This window comes from Symsagittifera roscoffensis, chromosome 1 (genome assembly GCF_963678635.1).
Source record: "Symsagittifera roscoffensis chromosome 1, txSymRosc1.1, whole genome shotgun sequence".
Lineage (NCBI taxonomy): Eukaryota > Metazoa > Xenacoelomorpha > Acoela > Convolutidae > Symsagittifera > Symsagittifera roscoffensis.
The window spans coordinates 67,727,834-67,739,895 of NC_087062.1; the positions used below are offsets into that span (position 1 = coordinate 67,727,834).

The following is a 12,062-nucleotide window of genomic DNA, read 5'->3' on the forward strand; positions in this document are numbered from 1 at the left end:
TATTCGAGACATAATAAAGGGCAGTCGGAACATTCAGGGCTTTGCGCTGATATACGCGAGCAGTCTTGTTTTATTATAGGTGTAAACATGTATTCGTAATCATAATTCGTGTTCCTGCTGTAAATATTTAAAAAATCAACTTGCTGTTAGTATCCGGAAATTGTTTCAGGAGCAGTTATAATTGATTGCTGGTTATAGATTCTGTCAATACAGGTAATAATCTAGGAAATGAGTGATATTTTTATTTCCGCTGCAGCCTATTTAGATTAAAAACAACCACCTCCGACTAGTTTTCAATTCATATGCAATGCTGGTTTTTCTCTGCATGGACACTTATATATTTTGAAACCAGTTATTATTTGTAGTTTTGTTAACTATAAACAGTTTGCTGATGTCAAAAGTTTCGAATAAAGAACAAGCCGAAAAAATTCGTTAATTTTATCCACCTGCTAAATTGTATCAAGCAATTTTAATTTCACTGTAAAAAAAAAATAAAAAATTTTAAGCCGAACTCCATTAATGTCCAACCTGTAGATAAGTTATTTAGGTTTATATCGGCCAAATATGTTTGTTCAGTCGCTGAAACTATTTTGAAAAGGCAATTCGGTACAAGTGGTGAGTTTTAAGTGACTGTACCGCTGTACCGTCGGCTATTGGTACAATTTCTGCCTGAGTTACTCTAGTTTCGGGAAAAACGTTAGCGTTTTTGGATTGTGTTTCTGGCGTATTTCAAACAAAAGGTCAACCCTTGTTATCGGTAACTAAAAGTGGAGTTATTTTCGCCCCCCGTTTCAAACATATTCTTGGTTATTCTATCCGTAGCATTGGCTGACAAAGTGGAATCTACAAGAAGTGCGGAGTGTTTGTACCTATTTGTTTGTGAAATCCCTTTTAACTATCTTGCTAGTAGAACTAGGCAGTCTAAGACTACACCTTGCCTGAAACTGTTTATACGGAGTGGAGTGGTGAAACGTTTCTATGGTGTAGTATTCCGTAAACACAGCTCTTAATTTGAATGGTATTAGTGTCATTTTGAAGCACCCCGGGTAGCGGTGTAGAAGTTTGCGTAGGACCTTCTAAATTTGCGTACTCGAAGAAAAATGAACCCGAAAATGGTCGCTGCATGTCAGAGCTTTAAAAGAACGTAGCTCCCAAATTCAAGAATACGCACTCTGCTAAAATCGAAAATGACCTCTAACTTAGTTTTTAGCTCTTCCTTTATAGCACTTATCAGCTTTATACTTTTCTCTCCCCAAATTGATGCTGGTGATAGTTCTGTACCATCAAGAACAACAAGTGCTATATTTGGAGCTTTCTTCCGTAATGGAACTTTTACCAGAGCCAATTTTTCAAGCAGTATGCCCGATTTGTGCGAGTCGTCTGGAGAAACATCAGTTGGCGCTGTCTGCGTGTTCATCCTAACTCAAGGTATGTTTTGTTTAACTAAGTGGAGAAGCAACATCAAAACTTGCGGTCTTTTTAATTATTTTTAAACAATAATTTAAAATGCTTTGATACAGATAAATCTCATATAAGACAGTACAATTCGGGGTCTTTTCTGTAACCCCCCCCCCTCAATTCGTGAAATTTTGGTCGGATACTTGAATCGAATATTGCACTTGCGTCAAAACTAAAGTGCAAAACGGGCATGGCTCGAAATAAATTAACAGCTCGAGTTTAACAAATACTACCTACCAGTAATCTTTCCCCGTGTTTTGCGTAAATTACAACATCTTCAAAATTACTAGTCTTAGTTGATGTTAAAAGGACGCTTTCTTCTATTTTTCTTTTTTCGCAAGTCTATTTTTATTATCATTGTAGTTTTCATGCTATTTCTTTAAGATCGTGAAAACAATTCAGTTCCCCAGTATTGTCCCAAAAACCTCCGGATAAAGGCTACCTGCAAATTGATTTATAGGTTTTTCATTTAAAGTGGTTGCATACTGAGATTCCTATAAAGCTGAAGAGTTATGCGAGACCGTAGTGTTGACTTAAATTATTCGGACAAAACGAAAAACAGTTAAATTTGTTTCAGTCAAATTTAGGGGATTCAATCAAAAGGAGGTAATGTCTGATAAAACGGTTAAAATTTAACAACTTGCAAAGCAAAAAGCTAAGAGGCTCATTTGGTTATAATTTTAAATAGAATCTGAAGGTTTTCGCGTTTCTATTTAGAAAAATAAATCAAAGTGAAATTTGAGAGTGAATTTTTGGTTATCGCAAATCAAATATTACTGCGTTAACTGTGAGAAATGTCAACTGTTAATCTCTTTTTTGGCGCTGAGGTTATACTTAAATTGAGATAAACGCATCAAATTTTAAATTTTTATCTTTTTTTACCAATTATTGGAATAAACTTTTGGACATACCAATTTGAATTGCACTTTCGAGAGCAATTATCTGGTAATCGGAAACTATATGTTCAATTAACTGACTTGCGCAAGCCAGTAGTAAATACGAGCAGTTGCTGACACGTGCAGGTGCATACATAGGTTCCTTTTAAATGGTTCACTTAATTACATAATTCATTTATGGTACTGATGAAGTTTTTTGGTTGAAAGTTTATAGCAAAAATGTATTTCATGAAGTCTTGGTTTTTATTTCAATTTTTATTGGCTTGCTTTCCGTTTTTTCTGAATGCCAAATATATTGTCTTAATTTCTTTTCTATTGATATACAACAAAATTGCATTCTTTCTTTCAAATTTGTGGCGTTGCTTCAAATCTTGAGGGTTTGTATATTTATTTTACTTTTCAAGTGTCAATGAATAGAGTCGAGAAAAATTCGAATAACGTTGATCACGTCAATTGTGGTATTTTGTGTTTTGACTAAAACGAAGGAAAATTACTCATGCCAATTAAGAAAGCCGAAATGTCTCGAAAAAATATGAATAAGTTTCAGGTTCGAAAGTGGTCCTAATTTCAAGATTACCCAGCGGAACAAGCAATTAGCTTTTGGGTCAGATTTTTTCTAATTGGGTTAGTTTTATGAAAAATTGTTAATCATTCTTGAAATTTACAGGGGTGCAACGTTTGATATATTTTTTCTCTCAAATTCGAATTTTTCAAAAAAAAGTCAATCATTTGTTTTAATTGAGTTTTGAAATGCCAGCTATTATATAATATATCGTAGATTTTTTTTGCTAATTGTCATACGCTAACTAATTTAAATTTGAATTTTCATAGGTACGACTGATAATTTGTTTGTGTTTCTTTTTGTTTTAGCAAATATTGACTTTTTAACTAACTTTTTAGCAAGCATGATCAAATCGGAATATAGACATTTTTCGGGATAACAACTAGTTTAACAAAATCTTTTGAATAATTTATGATGCTGCTATCACTGATGATGCTGATGTTTTCTTTTTCTTGAAAATTCAAATTTAAATACTGGGCGGGTTCGAGTTACTACATGTAGTTTTTTTTTTAAATAATATCAGTTTTTTCAACTCAACTGGTGTCTGCTCAAAGAGTGTCGGCCTTGTTTCCGCTTCTTAAATTTTGTTTATTTGCTAATTTGAGTTTCAAATGCCTTGCTTGGCAGGTTCGTCTGGAATTCGTGTTTGATAAGAACAGGTAATATGAAAGTCTACGGGATTTGGTTTTTTTTTTCGAGACACTTTGGAAATTTTTATGACTTTTTGCATAAATTTTAGTTTTTTCTCAAAAACCTCTCTACCGGTTTTCAAAAAAGTGGTATCAAAAGAATACTCGCATTATACTCCTGCATAGTCCCCTGCTCTCTTTTTGCTTCACCCCTTTGTCTACCGCCTTCGAAAAAGTAGGGGAATATTTGACCGATATTTTTGGTTTTTTGTCGATTTCTCAAAAATCAGCCTATCATATCTGAGTTTTCAATTCAATAAATTGAAGGGATTTGGAAAGATCGCCTCTATAAGTGGCTACTCGCAAACTTTTTTAAATATAAAATTATGGCCCTCGGATAAGTCAATCTTTTGATTTTTTGACCGTGTTTTGAATCTGTTAACTTTTCTGGAAAACTATCCTCCCAAACCTAAGGTTGTGGGTTCAATGGAGATAACGGGTAGTGAGAAGCTGCCCTGTATTAGCTGCCACGACCGGCTTTTAGCAGGAAAAAAAATTACAGAATTCGGAAAGTCAGGTTTTTGAACTTTGACCGTTTTGTAAAAACTTTTTGAATGTCCTTAAAAACTACCCTATTAAATCTGAGATAGAAATTTCAATTGAAAGAAACGGTGGCGCGAATTTTTTGCGCAGAGGCGGCTACGCCTTATTTTTGTTGTAAGAGAAAATTATATCTTTGAGAACATTCCAAAATCTCAAAAATTTTCACTCATCTGACTTGTTTTAGTAGAGAAACAGTCAAGGTTTTAACAAAATCCGATTTTGAAACTACGCATTTTTTCGTCCGCATCAGTAAAACAAATTCAAAAACAATCCAGAGTTAACCAGACTACATTTTCGTTTCGCCTAGTTTTTCAGATTTTCTCGACTCGTGCTCTTTTGTGTGTATCGCAAGTGGTGCGAAGCTCCGCTTCGCCTCTGTGTTTAAATCGTCTTCCTAAAGGAACTTGTTATCCGATTTCGAAATTTTTCTTCGGTTAGAGTTTTTTCATTGTTTTCGTATCGTGAGGCGTTTTTTTTTTCGACGGGCGTCCTTGTTTTATTCCATCTATAGGTTGTTATTTTGCCCTTTCCCGTTGCTGATAATGCTCGTTTTAAAATAAGGTGATTGGGTTGATTTCACTGGTTCAAAAAACAAGATGTTATAAAAAATCTTCTCATTTTTTTCTATTAAAAAACTTGTCCTTCTTTGGGCTAGGCTGAGATACAAATGTTTAAAACTGTCTCAGAAACTTATTTTCAAAAAAATTAGCCTTAAATTTTTTTCAGCTTTATTTATTTGTTTAAATTGATCTTTTTCTTATCTAAATTTTGCCCTTTTGTTATAATTAGCCTGAAAAGCAAAATGTCAAGATCTTGTTTTCTCGACACTCAAAGTTTTAGGAATTTTTTATTGCTGTCCAAATAACGATTTAAAGTGGTTTTAAGAGTCAATGAATGTAGTGAGCTCTTTTTGTAGGTCTTGATGTTTTTTTTTGTTTTCTTTTCCCAGGAAAAAGTCTTATATATTGTTCACGCTCGAACTTGACTTCTCGTGGTTCGACTTCGGTTTCTGTTCAGTTCATTTTCTTTGTTAAAAGCAAACTTCAGTTCAGTTTATTTTATTTGTTAAAAGGAAGTAAACTGTACTGCAAAATTGTAAAGGTCACGAAAACGTGATCGGAATCTTATATCGAAGATGGTTTTTAATTTCCAGATTTTCCAGGAGAATAAACTTTTAGATTGATCCAATTTTCTCAAATTGAAATAATTGTATCAAAGGCCATATGCTGTGCTTTGAAATTCAAAAAAGTTTTATTTGTTCTGGCGTTCATTGACTCTTTCCCAACTGTCTGCTCAATACTTTAATTTGATTTTCTACTTCAATGTGATTTTGCATGAAAAAAACTGCAGAGTTCAAAGTTTGTCCGCACAACTGGTGTGTGGAATAAAAAACAAAAGTAGCTGGTGGCTTTGCCAGATGCACTGAAGGCTCTGAACCAATTTAAAATGTTGATTCAAATTTTGCAATTACAAGGTTTTACGCATAAATTTGACATTGAAAGCCGTTTTTGTTTCAGACGCTCACGCAATATATCTTCTGGTAGATGCAGATAGAAAAATTTCCTCCCATTATGAGAAAGGTAAGTATTCTATCGGTAATTTTTTAAAGTTTTTTTTGTCTCTGATTCGAAATACTGGCTGATGAGTTGTTTTGTTTCAGGTCTTATGGGAGCAATTTTGTCAGACAAGTTTGAGAAGGCCCATGATATCATCGTTCTCGATAGCACGCTGCTGTCGAAAAAAGGAGCCGCCATCGATTTCAAATGTTAGTTTTGCCTTGAGAATCGGTTTGCGGTCTTTAAACAGACAAACTTATTTTATACTTCACAGCAAGCTGAAAAATGCGACAAACTGGAATGTACTGGCTGGAAATAAAATACTGTATTTCATCTTTTGAATACTGGCCATACGTAGTCATCTTCCGGAATTCGAGATTTAATTCGTCGTGGCAGTCATTGAGTCTTAGTGGTAGCCTTTAATTCGGCGTGGCAGTCAGAGTTTGAAAATTGATTCTTAAATAGTTTCTAGGTCTCTGTTTTGTTCGAATGAAGGTATTTTCTAGATAACATAAGCTTCTCAGAAAACATGCGCATAACTGAGAATATTTTTTGTGACATATTTTACGTGGCGTCACATAATTTGCGGATTCAGTTTCGTTTTATATAGTTCTACTTTGTGAAAAAAGATGCAAACACTCATCATAAGCAAGAATAGCCGGTTGCTGTACAAGTTGCACAGAATCTTCCGGCAACATTTTTTGAAGTGAATCAATTGCAAAAGTTGAAAAAATAATTCGATTGTTTTTTATTTAATGTGGAATTACTTAAGAAAGAGTTCGCCATGTAAACTAATTGTCCATACCTCTATGCAATGTAGTGCAAGACAACATGTAGACCCGTTTTGCTCGTCACTGAGACAATTTTTTTCAATTTATTTGGAATCAGAATCACGGCTAAAAGTGCTGTAAAATGTTAATACACGTGACCACCGTACGAGCGTTCTTTGAGGTTGTCTAAGTTTTACGGAAAAAATATCAGCCTACGTCACAGTTCTTTCCGTCTTTTGGTGACGTGAGTGGACCAATAAAGTTTGTCACCCAGTTAACTCTGCAACTTGCGCTAGGGTTACATAAAAACTAGTATAAAGAATGAAGTAATTAATTTTGGCGATAGCAAAACTGTATGAGTTTGAATCAATAATTTAAAACTCAATGAGGCTCGGAGTTGACAGGATACGAGATCGATGGCCTTCAAAAACCTGCCTGGCCTTCAAAAAAATGAAAACAATTTATCAACGATTTTCCGAAGTTTATCATCAATTCATAAAATTGATACTAAAATTGATCATTTCATTAAATGAATACTATTTATTTGTAGATCTGCCGACTAAAGGAGCGACCATGTTTTCCAACCGAATCTATCCCGAATTCAAAGACGGACGACTCATATGGTCGAGTGTAGTCCTGGTACTGCCTATGCCAGCGCTAGATCTGGTGTCCCTGGACCACATCTCAGCCAAGCATGACCTGTATGTTGCTGTTGTGAACAAAGCCAGTACTTTGGGAGGTGGCGATGAGTTCACAACTTTCTTGGGATCATCCTATTTGGCCTTAAGGTAGGAAATTGATTTAGTTCTTAGTATGGTATCAAAACAAACAAACATATTCAATTTATCACACTTAGAAAAGTATTGTATTAAACCGTACCATAAGTTTGTTTTCTCTTTTTCTCTTATTTCTCTTTTTACCCTTGCAGTAAGCAAGGGTATTGCAATCGGGTTCTAGACTTTTTTCCCGTAAGTAACTTTGTTCACAGGATCTCCGATTTTAAGATCTCAATATCCAATCTCGTCAAGCTGCATGTCAGCACAAGTTTGCCAAGCTGCATTGCTAACAGCTGGTCTAGAGCTAATGGAGCGATACTAGGTCTAAAGTTGAATCAATTTTCAAAAAAAAAATCATTTTTTGTTGGCTTTTCTGATTTTGTCCCAATTTTTGTCGGCTTACTTGCCGGGTGTTTTTTTCCTCTATATTTTTGGAGATTCTTTAAGTACTCTCTTCCTTCATTTTCAAGAGGGTTAGTATCACGATAAAACTTTCTGTTAATGGAGTAAAAAAAATCATGGCTTCTGATTAAAAAGTGCGTGGAATCTAAAAGTGCGTTGAATCAGTTTTTTTTTGTTAGGGTTGAGCAATGTTATTTGAAATCGATTCAAGTTGATGGAATAGCGTTTGTCTTAAAGTGGGCAAGTGAAAAAAATTTCGAAAAAATATCATACATTTCCGGAAAGTGTCATATTTTTTGCTATTTTTTACTCTTTTATCGGCAAAGAAAAATGGCGATTGTCGCACAATATTTACGACTCTGGTTCTTTCTGGCTGAAATTTTGTAAATAAAGAACTTTCGTGTTTTTTCTTTATGTCCTTTACGGGCGTCTTTCTTATTATATAATTTTGGTGTGCTCCAGATCTGTACCGTTTTCATTTTTGATGTAGTTTGGTTTTTATTGTCTTTCAGAGTTCGGTTTTCAATTTTTTGCCATTTGTTTGTGGCAATTCAATCTTTTTGTGGCAATTGTTTGAAACTTTTGCATTCATTTGTTTTAATTTTTTTCTTTCGTTATGATTTTAGCTTACAGCAAATTATCGAATGGGCCTTTTATTATCCCCAGTAGGTTTTGCAGGATGGTTGGTTGACAAATTTTAGGCAATGTTTTTGAATGCATTTAGGAACTTATGGATCTCGACTTTTTCACCGTAATTATTTTTTTATCGTCTCCATCTACTGTTTATGAGAAAGAAGGGAATGGAGTTTGTGTAGATCGAATCCTTGTTATGTGTTAGGTAGTTGATTTTTATAACTTTGCAAAAAAGATATCGATTTTTTGGCCTAGAACAATTCATTCAAGTTCACTTTTCGTTTAAGACGCATTAGCTTTTAATTTTTGTCGTTTTGTTTTGTATCGCAAGTGGTGCGAAGCTCAGCTTCGCCTCTGTGTTAAAAAAAATTTTGCTATGATTTTTTAAAAACATGAAATAACTGTATAAAGGCTGGTTTTTCTAATATTGATAAAAATCTTTACAAAAGAACCCTCATTAATGAAACTACTCTCTTGGTTTCTTCGCCAAAATATAAATTTGTCGATTAAATGTTCTTTTAGCCATGAAATTTGTGAGAAAATTGCAGCTAACCTATGTAATGTGAATGTTTTATGATGTGTAAACTTATGTAATTGCTGTAATTTTGATTTAGCAATAAGGACATAGTGCCCTTCACATCCAGCTCGCAGACGGTGAACCTATTCGATCACAAAAGTGGGTCATTTGTTGGTTCAATGTCTCTCAGCCAAAAGAACTTCGACATTGCGTCTCACGATGCTGACAGAACCGATGTCAAGTACCGTCGTAGACGAGATGACGAACCGGAACCAAAAACTCCTAAATCTTCGTGTGATAAAAATTTGGAAGGAAAAATTATATTTCCTCTCAGCTTTCTCATTTTGGGGCTAATTCTTTTGGTCATTTTAAACGTGGTGCTCTTCTCGTACGCACTGGCTCACGGGAACGCTCCGGCGTCCGAGGAAGGCGAAGACGAAGCGGAGGAAGAGAAACTGCTTCCGAATAAATCGAAATCGGTTGAATCGAAGCCGCCTTCGTCGCACGGGGGCAAATCGAGTCTAGAAAACATAGCAGAGGAGGGGGCTCCTAGAAAAGGCAGGATGTCGCCTGCTACAGGTCGGGCGAAAAATCGATTCGGGGATTCACCAGCACCTGCTCCGATTTACAAAACAGATAGTACAGATTTCTGGGAAATCGAAGCAGATACAGGATACAACGAACTTTGAAACAAAACTTCTGAAATTTTTGTATGCCAGCAAGAGCGAAACTCAAACTAAAACGCAGAATTACTTTGTCAAGGCTGTTCAAATTTGCGCTATATTTAATCAGAGAAATGCTTTCACGAGCAGTTGATATTTAAATTAGATCATTTTGGTATTAATTATTTTACCAGATTTCATGCAAATAAGCTTCATTGACTAATATACTATTTGGTATCTTTCAATTAATTTTTTGCACTTCGTCTTTTATTAAAGTGCAAGGTGTGTTTAAATGGGACCAAAACTTATTTTAAAAGAATAGAAAATCTCGAAGTACACCTCTTTTCTTCTAACCGGTGTTGCACCTCTGCTTAATAAATATGAATCAAGCTTGTTTGGTTATTTTTTTTGGGCGGAGAATTGCCCGGGTTGACCAAAAAGTGAAACCAAAGATCAAATCGTTAATGCTTCGATAAAAACATAGAAATGTACCAACGTAATTAGGAAATCAATTCAAACTCTCGTTTCCATTTCTCAAAGATTATTTCGCAATATAACTGCTCTCGCTTTCAGTCACCACTACTAGAACAATCAGGTAACGCGTGAGATTATGATTAAAGAGCGAAAGCTGCAAAAAAAACCTCGTCCACTTTGTTTAATGATAGCTCGTTGTTAGACAGCAAGTTCAGTATTTTCTTTGTCACTAAAAAGCACGTGCTCAGTTTATACTCAATGTACTGTTGAATAAAAACAGGTGGATATCAATCTTACCATAAAATATTGGTTTGAACACGTGCTGCTTTCATAGCAAAACGCACGTACAATTTTGTGCTTTTTTCTTGCACGCAAAAGAGTTTACCGTTTGATACTGCAAAATTTACCATCGTGTCGATGAATCCAAAATAAAAGTCCCTAGAAATTCTCAAAATAATTTTTCGACACGACTAGCTGTTCATCTATCGTACAAGCCTCGAGGAATAGGAATAGATAGTCGTTATGTCTGACCTGGACGACCCTCGCATCGAGTGGTTGCGGGATCGGACCTATCTGGCACTGAACATAGAGGACCTGGAGGTAAGGGAAAAATGAAGAAAGAAAAAGAGAAAGAATTTTTTTTAGGAATAAGAAAACATTTATCGGAAAAAATATGAGGCTTTTTTTCCAGCCCCCCCTTGATTTATTTTGAAATTCAATACGTGAAAGTCTAAATAAAGTTACTTTTTCTTGTTGTAAGCAGCATCAAAACGTGTCAGCGTGAACAGGTGAACAAAATTTTACATTTCTTACTTGCAAAAAGCCGTGTGAACAATTTTTGAACAGCTTAATTTTGCAATTTTACCACGGGGCTGGTAATAGATTAATTTAAGGAAATCAGAAAAAAACTTCTCAAGAAACACCTGTTTTTTTTAAGTAACTGAATTGATCATTTGGGCTTATAGCCCCGCGAAAAGTATAACCCTCCTACCTATCGACTTGACAGTAGTAGCTTAAATAAAATTTACTCCGCCTCTATTCTCAGCTCAAAATCTAATCGTAATTAGTTGTTTTCGGGTAGATAGAAAAATATGAAAGAACATAGTTGTTCGCAACATGAAAAAATTTTATAAGTAAATTAAGTACTGCTTGGGAGATCACCAACAACTACTTAGGGGCTATATTTTTTCTACATTTGTGGGGGGGGGGGGGAATGGTGTAATGAGAAAGGACCGAAAAATAATGGCTCTTTCTTCACGCTAGTTACCTAGAAGTTAAATCCTATCAGCACAGTAGTGTTTTCTAATATGGGGGCTATAGTTAGCTGGGAGATATGGCTCTTAATACCCTCATATCTTGCAATGTATTCATTTTTATGTTTGTTATACGTGTTATTGCGGCTAAATGCGTGATGTAAACATGAAGAACAAATCTGTTCACAGTTGCCAGTTTGTTAGCCATGCCATTTTTCATTGCATTATGACCAAGTTAAAGAAACTTTTCAAAATTAAATTTGAAAGGTAGGGGAAAATGGAAAAGTCATGGGTTATTATGATGGGAAAGCGTCGATAATTATGTTTGGTTAGGTGTTCAATGAGTTGATTGGGAGGGATGACGGAATGTACGAGAGGAGTCTGCAGACGTATCTGAACGAGTCCACTGATGAGACGAATCCCTCTATTCTCTTCTACAAGACAATTCGAGAGAGAACCGAGGAGTACGAAGTGGAAATAGGCAAGTCACTATTAGCAATATTCACTACTTTTTAAGTCCCTTCTCTGAATTAAGCTGAACTGCGATTTCCGAAAGACTTAAAATGACTTCGCCTTTTTAATTTTTTTGAAAATATATGTCAGCGTGAACAGGTGATAAGATTTGAACTACTCTTATGACTATGGACAGATTTAGAACTTTTTTTTCTGAAAATTTACGAGGGACGAGAAACTAAGCAGTCTTAACTTACCCCCCACATGTCAAATGTTTTCAGTTCAGTTGTCTTACGCGTTATTATGGCTGAATGCGTGTTCTTACGATGATAAGTATGAATGAAAAATGTGTTCACAATAATTAGTTTGTTCACCATGCAATTTTAAAAAAATTATTATGACAACCGAAAGTTATTTT

General features: G+C 35.1%; 2 protein-coding genes across 2 annotated transcripts in view; both read left to right on the forward strand.

The window, feature by feature from the left end:
• Positions 1-897: 897 nt before the first annotated feature.
• Positions 898-9,725, forward strand: LOC134856941 (uncharacterized). The gene is made up of 5 exons (XM_063873228.1): positions 898-1,428; positions 5,666-5,728; positions 5,809-5,913; positions 7,025-7,262; positions 8,900-9,725. The coding sequence occupies exons 1-5, from the start codon at positions 1,188-1,190 to the stop codon at positions 9,489-9,491; spliced, it is 1,239 nt and encodes a 412-aa protein (XP_063729298.1). The 5' UTR covers positions 898-1,187; the 3' UTR covers positions 9,492-9,725.
• A 499-nt stretch (positions 9,726-10,224) lies between these two features.
• LOC134848084 (dynein axonemal heavy chain 10-like) overlaps positions 10,225-12,062 on the forward strand; it is a 62,826-nt gene continuing 60,988 nt past the window's right edge. The window contains exons 1-2 of the mRNA XM_063865428.1: positions 10,225-10,538; positions 11,525-11,672. Coding sequence (XP_063721498.1) covers positions 10,461-10,538; positions 11,525-11,672 — 226 coding nt within the window. The 5' untranslated portion in view covers positions 10,225-10,460. The remainder of the gene's footprint in view (positions 10,539-11,524; positions 11,673-12,062) is intronic.